Source organism: Perognathus longimembris, chromosome 1 (assembly GCF_023159225.1).
Source record: "Perognathus longimembris pacificus isolate PPM17 chromosome 1, ASM2315922v1, whole genome shotgun sequence".
NCBI lineage: Eukaryota > Metazoa > Chordata > Mammalia > Rodentia > Heteromyidae > Perognathus > Perognathus longimembris.
In genome coordinates, this window is record NC_063161.1 from 162899200 (window position 1) to 162921875 (window position 22676).

Here is a 22676-nt window from a genome sequence, read left to right on the forward strand (position 1 = left end):
TTTGCCAAGGCAAAGGTGTTGCCTCTGCTGTTAGGTAGGCATGAGTGCCTGCAGGCACTACAGTCCAGTGGCTATATGGTGAGCTGTCCAGTGGACAAGACTCCTCTTGGCTGGTTGTTGGGTTAGGCTTATGTCTATGAGATTGTAGCAGACTGGCTGGCTGTACAGCATGTCTGTTGGGCATGGAGTAGGATTGCTGTCTGTCAGGCCAGGCTTGGGTGGGTATGGTCAGAAGGCTATGTGATGGGCTCTTTGGAAGATGGGAAAAGACTACTGCCTGAAAGTCTATTAGGCCAAGTACAGGTACATGCCATGTGTGTTGGGCCACAGGCTGCGTGTTGGCTTCCTCTCTGTGCAGAATGCCCTGGTTTCTGGAGGGTGGGTGGCAGCATAGTTTCGATTTAGCTTTCTGCTGGGAAAGCTCTGAGCAGCTGAGTCTGAGCTGTGGATGAAGATAGAGTTTTAAGGGTGAGCATGTGGTCTAAGGAAGAGGATGGGGTTTGAGGGAAGGGGACAGACGAATGTAGAGAGGAATGGTGAGCAAGTACAGGCATGTTGAGCAAAACTCAATGTACATCTGTGAAAATGGATCCAGCTCACTTGAGGGGATGATAGGGTTGGGATAGATGGGAGTGGGAAAACAATGGAAGGAGAGACACTGATCAAAATACATTGTCATAAGTTGACATGTTGAATGGAACCTTCTTTGTACCACTGTTAAAGATAATAAAAATAATTTTAAAATGAGTGAAGAGGGCTGGGAATGTGGCTTAGCGGTAAACTTCTTGCCTAGCATGCATGAAGTCCTGGGTTCCAATCCTCAGTACCACATAAACAGAAAAAGCTGGAAGTGGCGCTGTGGCTCAAGTGGTAGAGTGCTACCTTTGAGCAAAAAAAAAAAAAAAAAAGCCAGGGACAGTGCTCAGGCCCTGAGTTTAAGCCCCAGGACTGGCAAAGAAAAAAAAAAAGAGTGAAAATGCCCTGTTGTAACTGGGACCTGCCTCAGGATGACTAGCAATGGGCTGTTTTAAGCTGGAGTCCTGCTGTCTCAGCCTGGGTCATGAAGCAGCAGGGAGTGTGTGCTGGGTGCAGGGTGGCAGTGCAGTGGCGTGAATTCTGGAAAACTTCTCAAACTGGGCTGAGGGCCTGTGGAGCTTTCTGTGGAGTGGTCCTGGGCAGCAGCAGCTGCAAGGAGTGTTGGGTCTTCAGTTCACCTTTTCTTTATTGTAGGAGGACAGGCTAGAAGACGGAATCTCTCTCTCTTCCCAGTAGTGGGTTATGGGCCCCAGTGCTTCATAGAAACCTTGCTGCTTCCTCGCTACTCCTAGCATTACTTCCTCTGTCACTGGAGCCAGAACGTAATTGTTTACATTTTGTTGTGATCCTTTCTATTTTGGTGAGGGGGATGAATGACATGCACCTCTGGTCTTCTTGCTGACTTCACTCAATGATGTTTTTCCTAAGTTCTCTGAGCCCTCAGTTCTACCTTTCTAGCCCCCTCGCTCATCTCCCTGTTCTGAAAGGTGCAGAGGGTGACAAGTGGTGCTTGCTCAGGAGCCCCCAGGCTTTGTTCTGTTTCTCCTTCTCTTCCTTGCTGTCTCCTGTCTTGATGTTCTAGGGCTTGTTTGGACTCAGTTGGAGGACAGGTCCACTGCCTGGCTAGTGGCCAAGTGTCTGCATAGAGTTGACTCCTTAGAACTGGAGGGATGTCCATGCAGGTGAGGTCAGGCATTGCTGGTGGGAAGTTTATGACTGATTTACGGTTTCTCCTTGTGTCTGGCAAGCCTGCCCCTGGCCTAGGGTTAGTTGGCAAGAGGCATGGCTCTAAGAAGAAAGGGCTGGGAGGAGTGTGCTCTTTTCCAGACTCAATGTGGAAACTCTCATCTCCTTTGTGTTTGCTCCTACTAGGATCCTTGCCACGGCCGGAACTGACTTCGATCTGCGAACACTGAGGGCTGTACGTGTGCTAAGGCCATTGAAGCTGGTGTCTGGGATTCCGAGTGAGTCCAGCTAAGACAGGCAGGCCCACGCCAACCTCTTCCCCTAATTTCACCCTACCCATGCCACAGTTAAGCCCTTGATTAATAAGTCCTTTAGCCTTGATGATGGAGCTTGCCACTTGTGCAAGAGCTCGAACCATTGCTGTTTCCATGTTAAGTACTTGTTCTACTAGTGAACTGTACCCTATGCTTATCACATTTAACCCCATGTTCCACTAGTGAACTGTACCCTGACCTTACCACATTTAACCCCAAGGATCCAGGAAGAAGGAAAGGAGGGTTAGGCCTTTTCCAGTCTGTTCTCCACAAAATCTCAGAGGGTGACTCTGTTAATTGTGCTGATTTGGTTTTCCTAGATAGAAGCTTTATTTCTCTGTATAAATTGCTGTATTTCTAGCTCTTTGCTTTGTTTCCAGGGGCTAAAGAACAGAGGAGCTGGGCACTGGTGGCTCACACCTGTAATCCTAGCTACTCAGAAGGCTGTGATCTGAGGCTCGAGATTCAAAGCCAGCCTGAGAAGGGAAGTCCATGAGGCTCATATCTCTAAACCACCAGAAAACTGGAAGTGGCATTGTGGCTCAAGTGGTAGATTGCTAGCCTTGAGCAAAAAGAAGTTCAGGGACAGTGTCCAGGCCCTGGGTTCAAGTCTCAGGATCAGCGCACATATACACACTCACACATAGAGAGAGAGAGAGAGAGAGACAGAGACAGAGACAGAGACAGAGACAGAGAGACAGAGAGAAAGACAGAGAGAGAGACAGAGAGAAAGAAAAAAAAAGAAAATATTCAGACTACAAAAGGCAATTTGTCTTAGCCCAGGTTTGGTAAGGCTGTGGGCAACTCAGACTGGCCATCAAAAAGCTTCTGGGATGGGCTGCTTAGGGAGACAAGCAGAAGGATGGCCAAGGGACCTTGTGAACCTTTGATCACTCTGGCCTCTGATCTCCAGTCCAGTGGGAGTTTGGCTTTAGCTTTACTTAAAGGTTGGGTAGAAAGAGATCTAGTGATCAGTTCTCCAGAGACTGTTGTGGGAAGACCATTGATTGGCTCCCTGCTCTGCTCCCTGCTCATTGGGAGGGCTGTGGGGTCAAGGATTACAGCCTCTTGTTTGCTCTATGGCCAGTAACTAAATCCACTATGGTTTGGAGGAGAGTAGACCTACTTCATTTTACCAAGTAGTTGCATCTGTTAAGAATTCCTGCTATTCCCTTCTAAGATTCCCTGTTTCTCTCTCTCATGATCCTCTGTTCTTTCCTCTCATGATACTCTACTTTTAACCTTCAGCATTCTCTGTTCTCAGGATATGTGTGCATGCATGTGCATGCATGCGCGGGTGTGCTGGTCCTGGGGCTTGAACTCAGGGCCTGGGCACTATCCCTGAGCATTTGTGCTCAAGGCTAGAGCTCTACCACTTAAGCCACAATTTTACTTTCAGCTTTTTTGATGGTTGATTGGAGGTAAGAGTCTCACAGACTTTATTGCCTGGGCTGGCCTTTGACAGTGATGCTTGGATCTCAACTGCCCAAGTAGATAGGATTACAGGTGTGAGCCACTGGTGCCTGGCTCTCCTTTCAGGATTTTTTTGTTCTTGTCTTCCCTCAGCTCTGTTAGATCCATGATCCCATTAGTTCATATTCCTGGGCTTCATACTCTGACAGACCCTTCCCTGCTTTCCCTTCTTTGAGACATTGCTCACTCTGCTTCTCTCTGAGACTTCATGTTTGGTTCCTGAAGACTGTCTGCTCTGCCTTACATACACCCCACTCTCCTGCCTTCCTTCCCCCATTATTCCCTGCTCTGTTTCCTCCTCGAGGGCCATCCACTTTGTGATTTGGTCCCAGAATACTGCCCAGCACCTACTACAGGACTCAGCCTTGAGTCTCCTTAGATTCTTGCTATCATGTCTATGACCCACCCCTCCCCTACTTCCTGCTTTACTCTTTGACCCACCCTGTGCTGCTTGCTTTGGCTCCAGGTTTGCAGGTTGTGCTCAAGTCCATCATGAAGGCCATGGTTCCGCTGTTGCAGATTGGGCTGCTGCTCTTCTTTGCCATCCTCATGTTTGCCATCATTGGCCTTGAGTTCTACATGGGCAAATTCCACAAGGCCTGTTTCCCCAACAGCACAGGTGAGACCCAGCACCAACCCTCGGGCTCAGGTGAGGTTCATGCATTCATTCACGGGGAGATGGAAATTGTCCCAGGTGCTAGTGGGGCCTTTTAGTTTCCATATCAGTGAGGTAGAGCTTATGTCCCAGCAATGGATGAACCACAGTGAGAACAGAGGGAAATTAGGTAGCTTTTATGGCTGTGGTTAGAGCTTAGATCTTCTTAGAGAAGTAGAGACAATGTGTGTGGGGGAAGCACTGGACACAGTGCGCTATCTTCCAGTCCTTCTGAGAGAAGTAGAGATGGGGGCAGGTGGGAGGAGGGCTTCGAGCATAGCTCACCATTTTCTGTCTTTCTGACTGCTGTGGGGAGGCAGAGGCTGGGGCAGAGGCAGGATTGACTGGGGAGATCTTGGGTGGTGATAGTGGCCAGAGATGAGGAGCTGCTAGAGGTAGTTGGGCTATCCAGGATGTATGTTGTAGATAAAGCTAGAGGATTTTCTGAATCTTGTATGTGAATGTAGGAGAGAGTCTGGGGTTTGAGGTATAATTATATTAAAGGAGAAAACCCATATTACCATTTTTTAGATATGGGAAAAGCTTTTACTAAAATTTAGATTATTCACAATTTCAATAAAAACTTTTATCAAATTGGAATTAGAAGATAATTTTTCTCAAATTCCTTAAAATTTATTGCAAACATCAAGCTTTATTATTTGCTTTGTGTTTTTTTTTCCCTCTTTTCCTCAAGGATAGCACTCTACCACTTGAGCCACAGCGTGCCACTTCAGGTGTTTTCTGTGTATGTGGTGCTGAGGAATCGAACCCAAGGCTTCAGGCATGCTAGGCAAGCGCTCTACTGCTAAGCCACATTCCCAGCCCCCAAACTTCATTATAAGTTAAGAAGTTTTTGTTAATGTTACAAGCAAAACAAGGGCAAAAATAGTCACCTCTAATCTATACAGTTATGACCAGTGCCATGAGACAAGAAAAAGAAGAAAAGTTCTGTCAAGAATTAGAAAGGAGCCAGGCACCAGTGGTTCACACTTGTAATCCTAGCTACTCAGGAGGCTGAGATCTGAGGATCGAGGTTCAAAGCCAGCCCAGGCAGGAATGTCCATGAGACTCTTATCTCCAGTTAACTACCAGAAAACCAGAAATGGTCCTATGGCTCAAGTGGTAGAGCTAGCCTTGAGCTGAAGAGCTCAGGGACAAGCGCCCAGGCCCTGAGTTCAAGCCCCACCGCTGACAAAAAAAAAGAATTAGAAACGAGGATAGCGCTGAGGGTGTGACTCAAGTGGTAGAATGCCTCCCAGGCAAGTCACAGCCATGAGTTCAAACGCCAGTGCTGCCCATTTCCCCTAAAGGAAACAAACCAAGCTGTCAACAGAAAGGACTCAATTTTCTATAATTAGACTTATGTGATGGCTTCTTTACCAAGATATTTGGAGAGGGAGAAATAAACTTTGTGAGTATTAACTTTAGTATTTCTCAGTCTTGTAGTTTGGCTGTAGAGAAAGGAGAAATCAGGGTGGTAGTGGTAGAAACAATTGAAAGGCAGGATTTTTCTTTTTTTTTTTTTGCTTTGATTTCAATATAAAGAACTATGGAGCATGTTTGAGTACCTGATGGGCGGGCTTCAGGAAACAGGGAAATGCTGACCAGGTTTTCCTGTGAGGGTAGATTCTGAGTTCAGGTAGAGGTATTTGTAGGTAGGAGTCAAAACTTGGTGCAGGGAGCTGGGAATATGGCTTAGCGGTAGAGTGCTAGCTAGCCTTGCATACCTGAAGCCCTGGGTTGGATTCCTCAGCACCACATACACAGAAAAAAAAAAAAAAAAGCCAGAAATGGCACTGTGGCTCAAGTGGTAGAGTGTTAGCTTTGAGAAAAAAGAAGCCAGGGACAGTGCTCAGGCTCTGAGTCCAAGCCCCAGGACTGGCAAAAACAAAAAACAAACAAAAAGTTGGTACAGGTACAGATGGCACTGATGGAAGGTTTTTGAAGTACTCGACTCCTGTCCCTGTGAAGTGAGTTTGTCAGAGCTCAGGACTCCCAGTGGGGGTCAGAGAGCTTGGTCTGAGCTCAGATCCACATCATTCTCCTTCTCACAGATGCAGACCCTGTGGGTGACTTCCCCTGTGGCAAGGAGGCTCCAGCCCGGCTGTGTGAGGGGGACACGGAGTGCCGGGAGTACTGGGAAGGACCCAACTTTGGTATCACCAACTTTGACAACATCCTGTTTGCCATCTTGACAGTGTTTCAGTGCATCACCATGGAGGGTTGGACAGATATCCTCTACAATGTGAGTTGCATTTGGCCCTGGGTTTGGGGGTGGACTCATTTTTTCTGGAATAGTGCCTCTGGGGATCCCATTGAGTCAGTTCTAGCTAATAGTCTGTCCTTGAGCCTTGGCTCCTTTCCTTTCCTTTGAATGAAATATGGGCCCTGGTATCCAGAAACTCCATTAGAGTCCTAAAGTCAGTCACCAACTCAAAGTCTTGCTCTAGACCCTCAGGTGAGGGGTCTCTCCTGCCCAGGCTTCCTGGTGAGTAGAGCTGCACTGGACTGAGGCCCAGGAAAATTCCTGAATCACAGGAATCATGCTTATTTCTGGGGTGGGAGCCTATGCTTTGTACATTTGTTCCCTTTGCATTTTGTCCGATACTATTTCCACTCCAGTTTCCCCATGCCATCTCATTAGTTTATGGCTGTCTGGGTTGGTTGGCCATGGTGAAGTCAAGGATATTATGGCTACTGAGGGACTTGACAACCCATCTCACTCTTTTTCATTCTACTGGGAATTCTTTTTTTTTTTAAATTAAATTTTATTGACAAGGTGGTGTACAGAGGGGGTACAGTTACATAATAAGGTAGTGAGTACATATCTTGTCATATTTGTTAGACCCTCCCTCATTTTTCTTTCTCTTCCCTAGTTCAGATAAGCAAATATACAATATCCAGTGTACCAAAATCATATACAGTGACCACAGGGGGTATGCCACAGGAAATTCACCTAGTACATTAAATGTAACGACAACAATCAAATCCTCCTGTTTCCATCTCTTGGAGTTCATTTTGCTTAGCCTCATCTTATATAATCATATGTACGTAGCTGTTGAGCTCTTGTGATCCTCTGATAGGTCTATCTTAGACCTTTTTATATGTAGTAATTGTTTAGTTTTAGAAACATAATATAAAGACATAACGAAAACATGTGGAAATACCATTTGAAAAGAAGTTTGTTATTTTTTATTTTATTATTATTTTTTGCCAGTCCTGGGCCTTGGACTCAGGGCCTGAGCACTGTCCCTGGCTTCTTTTTGCTCAAGGAAAAAAGCACTCTGCCACTTGAGCCCCAGCGCCACTTCTGGCCATTTTCTACATATATGGTGCTGGGGAATCGAACCCAGGGCTTCATGTATATGAGGCAAGCACTCTTGCCACTAGGCCATATTCCCAGCCCGAGGTTTGTTATTTTACAGACATGATCTCTACTGTTCTCCCCCACCCCCCAATGACCACATATCAGTGCCTTTGTTCTCTGTGCTCTAGGCTTGTCTCGGTCAACATTATTTGTTCAAGATCTGACCATTTCCCTGCGAATGCCATTATTTTATCATTTCTAATTGCTATGTAGTATTCCATTATGTACAGGTACCACATTTTTTGCATCCATTCATCTGTAGTGGGGCATCTGGGTTGTTTCCTACTGGGAATTCTTAATGATTCTGCCCCTAACTTCTTAGCAAATCTCAATGTCTTCTTTGTAGGAAGACACTCCTATTACCTCTCATCCCACCTGTAAGAGGTTTGTAAGCCACCAGGGCATGAGAACCATTTGATGACTGCCTTGAGGACTTGGGAGAGTAGAGAATGAGGTGAACAGGAATCTGAGAAGCTCTGGCTGCTGACTATTTTTGAAGGATAGCAGGAAGATGTTTGCTGCTGGGGGTGCTGTTTGGAGGGGGAAGGCAAAAGCACAGGGTACTCATGGCCACTTGGAGGGTATCTCTTGTGCACTGAGGGTGGGCCAATTGCCCGGAAGTCTACTTCCCTCCACAGCCGCTGGCAGTTGTGTACACACATGTTGTTAGCCAGGAGGAAAGGGGAAATTGGGCCTTCTGGGCCTCTGTATGGAGTAGATCTCCCTATGGAGATGACCTCTGAGGTAAGCACTCGGCAGTGCTTGGTAAATGCCTGTAGGGCTGGTCTTTTCATCTCCTCAGAAGTTGTCAGAGGAATTGTTCATCAAAAGTTGGCCCAGGGTCCATTGAAATTGATTTCTCCCTGGGTGAGAGTCATGTCTGATGACATACCGATGGAGGGAATGGGGAACAGGGGCAATGACAGTGATGAGGAGTTTTGCTGTTCTCTCCCTGTAGCCAGTCAATGAACATCTTCCACAAAGGGACAGAAAAGATCCAAACTGGCCACATTCCTGTCAGCCACCCAGGCAAAGGTCTTTATGACCAGGACTTTTCAGGGATTTAGCCAGTGGTTGTAGGTGACACAAATGCCCCTATCTGACTGTGCCCAAGGAGGGGATGGCAGGACCCAGACCTTGGGGCAACAGACCTGGTGGGAGAGGGCCACATACTTCAGTATAAACCACCAGATAGTTTGTACAGCGATGAGCAGGCAGAATTCAGTCCTCCAGGACCATGAAGTGGGTGGGAAGTGGGGAGTGGGGAGTTAGAGGGTGCTGAGAGAGAAAGGCCTGGTAATACCTGGGAACCAGACATGTACACCTACAGGATGTGCTTTAAACTTGGGTCAGTGGTGGCAACAGGCACCCCCACAGTAAGGGCACTCAGGCTGCTAGAGATGGGACAGGACTTTGGAAATGATTCTCAGGAGAGTGCTTGCTCTACCTCCAAACCAGTGACAGAAAAAGGGGCTTGGGTTCTACATGGAAAGAAGCTGTTAATCTGCATCACAGGTGAAGAGCAGGGGAGGGCATGTGCAGTTTTCTCAGACAAGCTGTCATCAGAGGAGAGTTTGTAGCCAGGACAGAATGATGGTGTCTCAATGGAGTGGACTGATAGCAGTCAGTAGAGATAGTGGGGCTCTTCAGCCAGAGGAGAAAGAACTTGCCTGTGCTTTGGAAAGCAAGGACAGTCAGAAGAGGAACCAGAAGAGATCACAGAAATGCCCTGTAAGGAATGAATCAGAAGACTTTCTGGTGGACTAGAGAGCTGGAAACCACAGGACAAGTGTGTCCATTCTTTGTGTCCCCCCACCCTTTGCTTTGACAGCATTGAGGTCAGCACCCTAATCAGCAAGCTGGAGAAGGAGGAACAATGCTGGGCATGGAAGAGCAAGGAGAAGCCGTGCCTTCTCTTTACACTGAAGGAGCCAGCCATGGCATTCAGCTCAGAACAGCTCATGGCAGAAAGCATATCAAACAGATTATTTTTAGTGGGAACTGGGAACTTTTGATTACTGAATCATGATGTGTTTTCAACTTGTGATTGTAGAACTTCTTATTGCCTAGAAGTTATTAGGAAAGACTGGGACTTGCCTAAATTTTCATCCGGGGCCTGGGTAGGGCACTGCGCCATCATGCTCAGAGGAACAGCAGGAAGCAAAGGACACTGATGACAACATAATGTGGGGCTGGTGTTCATTGCATTAGCCATATGTAGATCTCAAGAAGAGTATTCACAGATGTGAGGACTGCATTGTGATGTTTACATGAAGAGGACTTGCTCATAGATTAGATACTCAGTGTAAAGGAATAAGAGGTGATATGACTTGAGTTATTTGGGAAAGAAGGGCTTTTTTGCTGAGAAGGGGAGAATTGGGAGCAAGGTGTTTGCCTGACTGGTTTAGTGAAAGGTAGTGATGGGAACTCAAGGATTCAGTGTTTTCAGCTCCATACAGTTGCTAGCTATTTCCGCTAAAGTGGAAATGTTGTACATGTGGGAGATATCTTAGCAGGGACAGAGGCTAAGGTTGTATATTTGGAGTTATTGGCACATGAGTGGTGTTCAGACTTGTAGGACAGTATGAGACCACCCAGTAGTGAGTGTAACAAAGAAGACAAGCCCAAAGACTCATCCTGAGAGAATTCCACATTCAGAGGTCAGCTGGAAAGAAAGTCAGCAGTTTCAGAAGACCTTCACTGGGCCAGCTGTAGGAAAGAGATAAAAAAAAAAGATGGAAAGAAAACTCTGACGGGCTGGGAATATGGCTTAGTGGCAAGAGTGCTTGCCTTGTATACTTGAAGCCCTGGGTTCAATTCCCCAGCACCACATATTTAGAAAATGGCCAGAAGTGGCGCTGTGGTTCAAGTGGCAGAGTGCTAGCCTTGAGCCTTGAGAAGTCAGGGACAGTGCTCAGGCCCTGAGTCCAGCCCAGGACTGGCAAAAAAAAAAAAAAAAAAAAAGAAAAAAAAAGAAAAAAAAAGAAAACTCTGACAATTGCATGTGACAAGATGAAGGTTGTAGGTAAACTTGACAAGGATGTTTCTTTCTTTTTTTGTGTGTGTGATTTTTGAGGATCAAACCCAGGGTCCTGCACATGCTAGACAAGTGTTCTACTGAGTTCCATCCTTATTTTTGACAAGAACAGTCTCAGTAGTGGTATTATACCCTGAGACTATAGGCTAGTGGGCAAGGGACAAGGAAATGAGAGTGCTAGTGTAGATTGCCCTTTCACGGGGAGCAGAGCAACAGGCTGTGGCTACAGGGGATGTGACATGAAGGGAAGACAACTTTCTTTTTCTTTTTTCTTTTCCATTTTATTTTTGTTTGATAGATACAGTAAATTACACATAGGAATCTATTATCCCACCACTTAGAGGTTTTCTTACAAACATTCAGAGAAACAAGATCGTATTCCAGTTCTTTCCAGGCTTGATTCACTCCAGATTTCTGATGGAGTGTGCACAGGACACATGTACCCCCAAATGAGCTCAAACTCTCCTGCAGTTCCAGAGCTAAGATTGAATGAAATAGCTGAATTTGCAGTGTGTCCTGGGGAGCACACTTCTGTCCTGGCTTTCATTTCTGATGCAGAGAAGGGATTTTAGGAGAGAGATGGCTGACTACACAGGCAGATCAGAAAGGCCAATTAAGTTCTCCTCTGTGGTCACCCAGGAACCACCACGCTCCAGGCAAGATAGAATCAGTACTTCCTCCTTTCAGGACAATATTTGGTACCAATTTGGACCTTGTGGGTTGGCATCATTTCTCTCAATGCCTGTGCCACCTTAGCCAGAACTTCTGGGAATCGCTCAAGGTCAATATCCCCTGGCTCACCATCCTCTTGGTCTCTGTAGCTCTATAGAGGAGCAGAATAGAGGCCTCATCTCAAATGGACCATCCTGGCCCTGTGGCTCAGGAGCTCTTGAAGGGTGGCCAAGGAGATGGGCCATAGAAACTGAGGAAGTGGAGCTGGGAGCACTGGCTCAGGGCTGGCAGGATGGCATATAGCTGCGCATTAGTCAGGTTACAGAGATCCAGGACCAGCGTCTCCAGGGTATGGGCCACAAACTCTAGCAGGTCTCTCAGGGGCTCAGGCCTGTAGACCTCCAGGGATGGATGCCTGAGAAGGAGAAGCTTGAGCTGCCTGGTGTGCAGACTCCGGGACAGAAACCACATGTCTGTTTCTTCCACAGAACAAACATTCAGATACAAGGTGGGAAGACCACTTTCTATATTGGGCTTTGAACTCAGGGCCTTGCACTTGCTAAGCAGGAGCTCTACCACTTGATCTTCTCTCCCAGTTCCTTTTGTATTGGTTATTTTCAAGATAAAGTCTTACTTTATGTTCTGAGTAGGTTGGACTGCCATCCTCCTATTTATGTTTTCCTTGGTTGTTGGAGAAAGGGTTGTGCACCACTTCACTTGGCCCCTGTGCTTCCCCCGTGGTGTGCATGACAGGTATAGGTCACCATGCCGGTCTAATGGCTGAGATAGGCTCTCATAACCGTTAGGTCCAGGCTGGCCTCCCACTATGATCTTCTCTCATGTAGTCAGAATTGCAGGACCAGCTATGTGTGTGGTAAACTGAACTTTCTAAGTTTTTTGAGACAGTTGTATATTCACATGAAGCCCCAAGATGTGATAGATAGATCTCTCTAGCAACAGCTGCAGAACTACAGCCTCCATCAACAGGATGTTGGTACCAATCCAGTTAGGGTTCAGAACCCTCTGTCAGTTGGAGGGTGCTTTGCACTGTGATGTAATCATGCCCGTCTCTTCTCCTCCATCTCTACCACTTGTCTGTTATTTCACCATCCATTTCAAAAATGTCATGCTGAGAAGACCAGAATGTATGTAATGTTTTGGTGTTGGCCGTCTCCCTCCAGCCTGATTTTCCCAAGCTCAGTCCAGATCACCATGTGCCAGTTTCCAGGGCTCCACGGCATGGACTACCACAGTGTTTTTAACCATTCATCTGTGGAACAGTATCTAGGTTGTTTCTACTTTGGGGTGATCTTGCGCATCATTGCTGTACACATTTATGCATGCATTTTTTTTTTAATGAAAACACAGGTTTTCCTTTCTCTCTGATAAATGCTCAAGAGTGCACGTTTTGGCTTGCATATTTACGTTTAGTTAAGAAACTGAAACTTTCCCAGAAGAGTGTTCATGCTCATATTCCTGCTAGCAGTGTGAGATCAATCCAGTCTTGCTGCATTCTGGTTAGGTCTGACAGCTCCATTGGGTTTCATGCTCACCATCCTGACAGGTAGCATTGCAGGGTGTTTTGGTTTTTTTCTTTCTTTTTTCTTTTTTGCACTGATTTGATCATGTGATTGTTTTTCTTTAGTTAATATGGTGAATTATGATTAATTTTTCTTCTTTCAAAAATATACTGTTGCATATTAATTGTACAAGGTGAGGGGTCTTACTGTGATATTCCTATACATGCCTGTAATATACCTTGATCATATTTGCCCCTCTAGTCTCATTCCCCTCCTTAAGCTCTCTTATTTATTCATTTATTTATTTTCAACATGTCAAAAAGAACCTTTGTTCCTTTTTTTTTTTTTTTTTGCCAGTCCTGGGCCTTGGACTCAGGGCCTGAGCATTGTCCTTGGCTTCCCTTTGATCAAGGCTAGCACTCTGCCACTTGAACCACAGCACCACTTCTGTCCGTTTTTTATTTATGTGGTGCGGGGGAATCAAACCCAGGGCTTCATGTATACGAGGCAAGCACTCTTGCCACTAGGCCATGTTCCTGGCTCCCCTTTGTTCCTTTTAAAAAATTAATTTCGGGGCTGGGGATATGGCCTAGTGGCAAGAGTGCTTGCCTCATAAAAAATTAATTTCTTTATTGCCAAAGTGATGTACAGAGGGTTACAGTTACATACGTAAGGCAATGTGTACATTTCTTATCCAACTTGTTACCTCCTCCCTCATTTTCCCCCCGCCTTCCCCCTCCCCATTTCCCTCCCTCCCATGAGTTGTACAGTTGGTTTATACCATATCATTTTCTAAGCATTGCTGTTGCATTGGTTTGTCTTTTTATCCTTTGTCTCTTGATTTTGCTATTCCCTTTCCCTTCCCTAGTTTCAATACACGTATATACAATATCCAGGATACCAAAATCAGTTACAGTGATATCAGGGGTAAAGCCACAGGAAAGGAAGACAAAAGAGGGCTGGGAATATGGCTTAGGGGTAGAGTGCTTGCCTTGCATGCATGAAGCCCTGGGTTCAATTCATCAGCACCACATAAACAGAAACAGCCAGAAGTGGCGCTGTGGCTCAAGTGATTGAGTGCTAGTCTTGAGCAAAAAGAAGCCAGGGACAGTGCTCAGGCCCTGAGTTCAAGCCTCAGGACTGGAAAAAAAAAAAGAAAGAAAGACAGACAGACAAAAGAAAAAGGACATAATTTCGTATGGTGTTGGGGATTCATCTTGGCCTTAAGGGGGGGAAGGGAGAGGAGAGCGCTCCTGAGACGCCGCCCTTCCCCCAGCCCTGGGGCAGTGTGGAAGTGAGCCACACCTATCTCCTTCTGAGTCCAGAACCAGAAGGGGAAGCTTTGAGACCATCCCCCACCTTGTGCCAGCAAGCACGTGTGCTTCCTTGGCTTTGCCCAGAGGGCGGTACTATGGGAAGTGACGTTAGCCCATGAGGGAGGTCCTTGGGAGCTGCTCTTGGATGGACAAGCTCGCCAGCCTATCGCCAGCTCATGCTCAATCCTCGTCATCACTACTATATTACTGTAAGCCCCTCCCGATTAAATTGGATTGCTCTCCGAAGCGTCTCCAAGATCCATCTGCGCCTGGCTTCCTTGATGGGTAAGGAGGGAGGAAAAGGGGATCTCATTCGGCCACATGCACCTTAGGCTAGCCCGTGTCCCTTTGCTCCACCTTGGCTGCCCGCTGGTCGGGTGCCCAGGGGAGAGGGTGAAAAGGGGAGCACTGATAAGGGAGTAAGCTTAGCATCCCCACACCAGGGGAGGTAAATCTAGCCTGGCAGTATGGTATGTTGAAAATAACAACAACAATGATTAACCACTTGTTTCTATAACTTGGAGTTAATTTCGCTTAGCATCATCTTATGTGTTCTTATGGACCTAGCTATTGGGATATTGTGATCTTCTGCTAGGATTATCTTAGACATGTACTAATTATTCCTAATGAGAGAAACCACAGAGTCTCTATTTCTTTGTGTCTGGCTCACTTCACTTAGTATGATTTTTTTCCAAGTCCTTCCATTTCCTTACGACTGTGGCAATGTCATTCTTTGTGATAGAGGCATACAATTTCATTGTGTGTATGTACCACATTTTCTTGATCCACTCATCTACTGAGGGACATCTGGGTTGGTTCCATATTGTAGCGATGACAAATTGTGCTGCAACTTTGTTCCTTCGTTTTTTTTTTTTTTTTTTTTTTTTTTTTATTAACAGCCACTTAAGCTTTCTTGCCAGATGCTTTAGGAGCAGATGCTTTCTGGGCTGGGGTTTTCAGACTCTCTGAGCTTCTGGAGGCTGTGCTGCTTGCTGGCCTGTGGCTCTTTGGGCAGCAGCCCCCCTGGGCTGGAGGCTTCTTGGCCCCCATCATCAGCTCTCTTTGGCTGGACTTTTATCTTTAGCAACTGCTGTTGCAGCAACCACAACTGCAATGGCAGCCTTGACAACAGGTGCTTTTTTGGGACAAGCTTTCAAGAAGGAGGCTTTCTGAAATTTCTTAACTTCATTCTTATTTCCCCCTAATTTATTTATTGTTATTGTAAAGGTGATGTACAGAGGGGTCACAGTTACAATAAGTCAGATAAGGGGTGCATTTCTTTTTGGAGAGTGTCACCCCTTCCCTTGCGCTCTCCCACTTTTTCCCTCACATCACCACCCACAAATTATATAGGTCATTTTCAGCATAGGGTCTAGTGAGTACCACTGCTGCATTTGTTCACCTTTTGTCCCTCCATTTCTGTTCCTCCTTTACCCTCCAAAGACAGATAAACCCACAAACAAGACAAAAGGAAATGAAAACAATTCTTTTTTTTTTTTGGTCATGGGTCTTCAACTCTGGGCCTGGGCGCTGTCCCTGAGCTCTTCAGCTCAAGGCTAGCCCTCTACCACTTGAGCCACGGTGCCACTTCTGGTTTTCTGGTGGTTAATTGGAGATAAGAGTCTCACAGACTTTCCTGCCTGGCTGGATCCTTAGATCTCAGCCTCCTGAATAGCTAGGATTACAGGTGTGAGCCACCAGTGCCTGGCTTGAAAACAATTCTTGGTGAAGTGGTTCCCCATTTTCTTTGCCTTCATGACTTTGTAGTGATCAAAATCTGTATGGATTTCCTTTCTCTGGCTTCAATCTTCTTGGCCTACCTTGTAGTTGCCCATTTTGTATTGATATCTACTTTCTCCCAGGCTTTTCACATGTACCTCTGATAGGCAATTGTGGGAACATGAGGATAAAGTCAGTGAGCTACATGCACTAGAAAGGCATGACCTGTCTTTATCCACTCTGTACTGTACTGACCAATAATATCTACAGTCACCACCAGCTTTCCAGCATAAGGTCCAAAGGAAACATAGGCCACCCTGCTGACCCCCATGAAACACCTGAACACCGTATTGGCGGTGTCAGGTGAGAACCCTGTAATTTATTTTTGAATATTAGGTTAAGTTTACACACAGAGAATAAATTCTACACACATGGCATGGTATAGAGTTATTTTTACATACTGCTGAATTCCATATGTTAATGTTTTTATTAAGGATTTTATATCTGTATTCATGAAGAATTTGAATCTGTAAATTTCCTCTTAGTCTCTTTTTTTCCACTGCCTTTGTCTATTACAATTTTTTTGTGTGGTTTAGAATTATTTTGGGAATAGATTCCATCCAGGAACACATTCTTGTCCCTGTTTTTTGAAAGTCAAGGTGCATAATAAGTTCTGGCCTGTGTGCTATTACTGGAAATTATGTGTACCACTTTAGGGTTAAAGTTTCTGTGCATCCTATACACCTTACACATGGTTTCCCTCTCTCTCTGTCTCTCTTTTTAAACTTAAGTATATTAAAGTAGACATTGTCCCAGTGTCCATTTTTGTATTAAAGTAATACTGTCTTTATAAAATGAATTGGGATGTAATTTTGGGGCATGTACCCAGAGCATTACAAGTTAGGATATGGTAAAGATACTTGCACATCCATGTTCATTGCTGTACTATTCACAAGATGCCCTGGGTCAAAAAATGTGGTACAGATACACAATGGAATTTTACTCATCCATTAGAAAGAATAATATGCTATTTTCAGGGAAATGGATGGATCCAGAACAAATCATGTTAAGTGAAATACACTAATCTCAGAGAGACAAACAATGCATGTTTTCTCTCACATGTGGAAGCTAGAGCTAAAATACAACTGGACATGCTGACCTCTACAGAACTCTAGGCATTCACACACAAGCAGTCAGACTAAAGGTTACCCTTAGAGGAGGGACCAAGAGGCATTTCTCCGCTGAACATTTAAAATATTATTTACTGTAATGGATTCCAGGAATTGGAAACTTTTTTTTTTTTTGCCAGTCCTGGGCCTTGGACTCAGGGCCTGAGCACTGTCCCTGGCTTCTTTTTGTTCAAGGCTAGCACTCTGCCACTTGAGCCACAGCGCCACTTCTGGCCATTTTCTGTATATGTGGTGCTGGGGAATTGAACCCAGGGCTTCATGTATACGAGGCAAGCACTCTTGCCACTAGGCCATATTCCCAGCCCCTTATTTTTTTCTTTTTAGGGGCCCAAAGGTGGGGATGCCACCAAGCTTTTCCACAGTGGCTGAACCATTTTAATATTCCTATTAGCAATGCACAAGTTTAGGTTTTCTTTTTTGCCAGTCCTGGCCTTGGACTCAGGGCCTGAGCATGGCCCTGGCTTCTTTTTGCTCAAGGCTAGCACTCTGCCACTTGAGCCACAGCGCCTCTTCTGGCCATTTCCTATATATGTGGTGCTGGGGAATCAAACCCAGAGCTTCATGTATACAAGGCAAGCACTCTTGACACTGGGCCATATTCCCAGCCCAAGTTTAGGTTTTCTCTACACAACATTTGTTTCTCTAATACAGCACTTGTTATTGCCTCTCTTTTTAATTTTAACCAAGCTAGTGAATGTGAAGTATTACCTAATTTTGGCTCTGATTTGTATTTCTTTAATACCTTAATGATGATCTTTTATGTGCTTGCTCACCATTTATATACTATTTGTCAATATATATTTATGGACTGTTCAATTTTCAATATTTCTATTGTTAGCCTAGATGAGTTATTTGTATATTCTGAATAATGGCCCTTTATCAGATATGTGGTTTTTTTAGAATATCTTCTCCCATTTTGAGGTTATCTATTCATTCTTGATGATGTTGCTTGGAGTACAGAAGGTTTTTGTTTTGATGAAGTTTAATTTTTCTGTTTTTCTTTTCATCAATTATATATATAGTTTTTCTTTTTGGCAGTACTGAGATTTCAACATAGGTCATTGTGTTTGCTATGCAGGTGCTGTACCACTTGAATTACACCTTCAATATTTTTTGCTTTTATATATTCCTGTTTTCAATTTTGTTATTTCTGCTCTTCTTTCTTTTTATTGTCAAACTGATATACAGAGCGATTACAGTTTCATACTTTAAGCATTGGATACATTTCTTGTACTGTTTGTTACCTCTTCCCTCATTGCCCCCTTCCCCCCTCCCCCCTCCCCCTTTCCCTTTCCCCCCATGAGTGTTCTTTCTTTTTAAAAATTTCTGGGGCTGGGGATATGGCCTAGTGGCAAGAGTGCTTGCCTTGTATACATGAAGCCCTGGGTTCAGTTCCCCAGCACCACATATACAGAAAATGGCCAGAAGTGGCGCTGTGGCTCAAGTGGCAGAGTGCTAGCCTTGAGCAAAAAGAAGCCAGGGACAGTGCTCAGACCCTGAGTCCAAGCACCAGGACTGGCAAGAAAAAAAAATTCTTATGGCTTCATTTGAGTTTGTGCTGCTGCTACTGTGTGTGTGCGCGCGCGCACTGGTTTGGAGGCTTAATTGCAGGACCTGGGCACTATTTCTGAGCTTTTTTACTCAAAGCTAGTGCTCTACCACTTGAGCCATGGCTCCACTTCTGCCTTTTGGGTGGTTAATTGGAGATGAGAGTCTCATGGACTTTCCTGCCCAGGTTGACTTTGAACTGGAATCTTTGTTGTTGTTGTTGTTTTTTGGCAGTCCTGGGGCTTGAACTCAGGGCCTGAGCACTGTCCCTGTCCTCCTCCTCCCCCCTCCTCCCCTCCCCCTCCCCTCCCCCTCTCCCCCCTTCCTCCTCCTCCTCCTCCTCCTCCTCCTCCTCCTCCTCCTCCTCCTCCTCCTCCTCCTCCTCCTCCTCCTCCTCTTCTTCTTCTTTGCTCAAGGCTAGCACTCTACCACTTGAGCAACAGCACTACTTCTGGCTTTTTTTTCTTCTATATATGTGGTGCTGAGGAATCCAACCCAGGGCTTCATGTATATGAGATGAGCACTTTACCTCTAGGCCATATTCCCAGCCCCTGAACTGGAATCTTCATATTGCAGCCTCCTGAGTAGCTAAGATTACAAGTGTGAACCACTGGTACCCACTTCTATGTTGTTTTGAACAAAAAAAAATTATGTCTGTTTGAAATATAAGCTCAGATGATTTGAGATTTTATTTCTTTATGATATATATTATAAATATAAAATTCTCTCTTGGCACTGTTTTGGCTGTGTCCTACAAATTTAATATATTTTATTCTCATTTTAATTTAGTTCAGTTTATTTTCTAATTTCCTGTAAAATTGCCTCCTTACTTGGCTGTCTTTGACAGTTAGCTTGAGGAGGAGGTGTCACCAGAGGTTTCTTTGATATTTGCCTGGAGCAGTTCAACTATACTAAAATTTCAGTCTAAAAGTTTTCTGTCTTGCCAAGCTATCACCTCTTGTTCCTCTGGTCAGGGAAAGCTGGCTTTTGTTAATGCTTTTTTTTTTTTTTTTTGCTTCCAAGGTTTGAGTTTCTTCAGTTCCAAATCTGGGATATACCAGGCAAAGAGAAAACCTGGGTACTCATCTTAGATTCTGAGCTCCCAGGTCTTCCTGTGCTTTATATATGTAACTTAAGTGGGAGGAGTATGGATGTTTATGTGTCTTATTTCACCTTCTTAGAAGTGGAACTTTTTATTTCTTTTTCTATTTTTTTCTTTGTTTGATGCTGATTCTGGGGCTTGAACCCCCAGCCCTCTCATTTGGCTTTTTCTGTTTGCAGTTGGTGTTCTACCACTTGAGCCCTGCCTCCAGTTTTTTTTTTTTTGTCAATTGTGGGGCTTGAACTCTGGGCCTGGGCACTATCCCTGAGCTCTTCAGCTCAAGGCTAGTGCTGTACCACTTGAGCTACAGCACCACTTCTGGTTTTCTGGTAGTTAATTGGAGATAGGAGTCTCACAGTCTTTCTTGCCTGGGCTGGCTTTGAACCGCAATCCTCAGGTCTCAGCCTTCTGAGATTACAGGCATGAACCACCAACACCTTGAAAAAGCTGTTCTTTTCTGAGGAGGCCTGCTAGGGGCCAGAGACACTTCTGTGACTAGGGTTGTATATTTGTCCTTCCTCATCCCCTTTTCTTTGCTTCCAGACCAATGATGCTGCTGGCAACACCTGGAACTGGCTGTACTTTATTCCTCTCATCATCATCGGCTCCTTTTTCATGCTCAACCTGGTTCTGGGTGTGCTCTCAGGGTAAGTCACATGGGACTGTCCCCTCTACTCTCAGGTCTTCATAGACTCATGGGCTACCTGTGTGTTCCCAGGGTTATCTTGGGGGTGTTGTGGGTATCCTTCCTGTCCTCAGGCTGAGAGATAGTAGCAGTGAAGTTAGAAGTGGGCACATAGCATGGGATACCCTCTGTGCCTTATTCCCATTGTCCTGGTTTTGCTAGCCTTTCCTTTGTGCCCTGTCCTGACCTATTCCTTGACCACTCCCTGGCTTCCCTCTTCTTGCCCTTGCCCTTTGCCTTGCTTCTGTGGTGAGCTTCTTTAGCATCCCACCGGGGCTTTTTCTGTGCTGGGGTGACTGGGCAGCCTCCTGAGCACAGAGAGCCTCACTACAGCCCCTGAGCACAGCCCTCACTCTTAGCACTTCACCCCAAGTTTCACACTGCCCTGTCGTCCTAGTTCATCTCCACACTGAGAAGCTCCAGGAAAAGGTAAGGAAGCGTACCGGGAGGGGAGTCCCTCTTAAGGAAGATGCTTCCAGAGCCCTCACTGGAATTGAGATGTAGCAGGCTGGCTTGCCTTTGGGCAAGTTGCCTCCTCTTGTCCTGCTGTGGGGCTGGTATTTGGGCCTCCTTCCCTTGCAAAACGGAATGAGCTATGCTTTAAAGGAGGTAGAGGGCATCAAGCCTGACCTGCCTCTATACCTCCACTTGAGCATCAGGTCCCTTGTTCAATATCCATTCTGTTTGCACTGAAGACCATTGCTTAGGCATAGGGCTATGGGGTAGGCTGGGACCATCTGGGCCAGGTGGCTCCAAGAGATAGATGCTACATTGACCTGGAAAGGAGCAGAAACAAGGAGGATAGCCCTGGGCCAAGGCTTGTGTGCTCCAATGTTGGACTAGTGCTTAGTGCTTGCCTCTCCTGTAAGGAATGATCATCACTAGTATGCTACTTCCATGGGGAGTGTCCTCCAAAGAGAATAGCTTTGTCTATGAGAGAGGGTATGGATTGAAACTCCTAGTCTGTGGGTAGGGCAGCCAGGGGAGGCTTGGAAGCTTGAGGAGGGGACATTTCATCTGCAACCCAAAGAGGGGTAGCAGTGAGTCAGGTGAAAGAGAGATGAGGTGCTCCAGGGAGAGCACAGCTGTGCTTGAGACCTGGCAGAAGGAGGGATATGGCAGTGCTGCAGGGATGTGTAGGGCTGGGTAGAAGGAGGGGCATGGCAGTGCGTGATGCAGGCAGTGTGGGCTGCAGGGATGTGCAGAGCTGAGGCCAGTGGGTGTGGAGGGAGATCTGGGATCTGCACCTCCTGTCCTTGCTGTGTTCTTTGTTTCTGGGACTGCACACTGTGGGTCTGTCTTTGAGCTCACTGATTCTGTTTGGTGTAGGGAGTTTGCCAAGGAGAGAGAGCGGGTAGAGAACCGCCGCGCCTTCCTTAAGCTCCGCCGTCAGCAGCAGATTGAGCGAGAGCTGAATGGGTATCTGGAATGGATATTTAAGGCTGGTAAGTGCCCTGGGAGTGGACTACTGGGCTTCAGTCTTGCCTTCTATCGTTGACCCTGTGGGCTTCTCTGGATCTGGTAGAGCTGAGATGGTCACCAGCTTTGTGGCAAGGAGGCCTTCTCCAGCTCACTAGTGCTCCTGTGCACCAGGCAGCCACATGGCTCTGAGCAGAGTGGGATGCTTTTTATTTTGAGATAGGGTCTCACTCTGTAGCCTAGCTTTCTTCTTCTTTTTCTTGGTGTTGGTACTGCTCAGGGCTTGGTCACTGTCACTTGGCTTTTTTACTTAAGGTTGGCACTTTCCCACTTGAACTACACCTCCATTACTGGCTTTTTGATGGTTAATTGGAGATAAGAGTCTTATGTATTTTTCTGCCCAGGCTGGCTTATAATGTGCTTTTTATTTTCTGTGCTGGTTCTGGGACTTGAACTCAGGGCCTAGGTGCTGTCTCTGAGCTTTGGTGCTCAAGGCTAGTGCTCTACCACTTGAACCACAGAGCCACTTCTGGCTTTTTCTAGAGTTAAGAGTCTTACAGACTTTCTTGCCTGGGCTGGCTTCAAACCACCATCCTCAGATCCCAGCCACCTGAGTAGCTAGGATTACAGGTGTGAGCCACTGGTGTGTTCTAGGCTTATAATGTGGTTCTTAATGAAAGATTTTGACATGGTCTAGCCTAAAGTTGGTCTCCTTGTCTGGGGGGTGAAGTGGAGTATAAAAGCTCAGGGATAGCACCCAGGCCCTGAATTTAAACCCTAGTACTGGAAAAAAAAATTAAAAAGGTGATCTCTTTGGGTTGGATCCAGGTGTCCTACCCTTGCCCTGAGCCCTGGCTCTAGGTCTGTAAGTCCAGATTCTGATTTCCCTCTCCCAGTCCTGGACTAATACTCGCCCTCCCCATGGGCTCTGCTCTTG

At 45.8% G+C, this 22676-nt stretch overlaps 1 protein-coding gene across 1 annotated transcript in view; it reads left to right on the forward strand.

The window, feature by feature from the left end:
* Cacna1b (calcium voltage-gated channel subunit alpha1 B) overlaps positions 1-22676 on the forward strand; it is a 165556-nt gene that overhangs the window by 24755 nt on the left and 118125 nt on the right. Inside the window, exons 4-8 of the mRNA XM_048347216.1 lie at positions 1909-2000; positions 3976-4128; positions 6219-6409; positions 20179-20282; positions 21650-21765. Coding sequence (XP_048203173.1) covers positions 1909-2000; positions 3976-4128; positions 6219-6409; positions 20179-20282; positions 21650-21765 — 656 coding nt within the window. The remainder of the gene's footprint in view (positions 1-1908; positions 2001-3975; positions 4129-6218; positions 6410-20178; positions 20283-21649; positions 21766-22676) is intronic.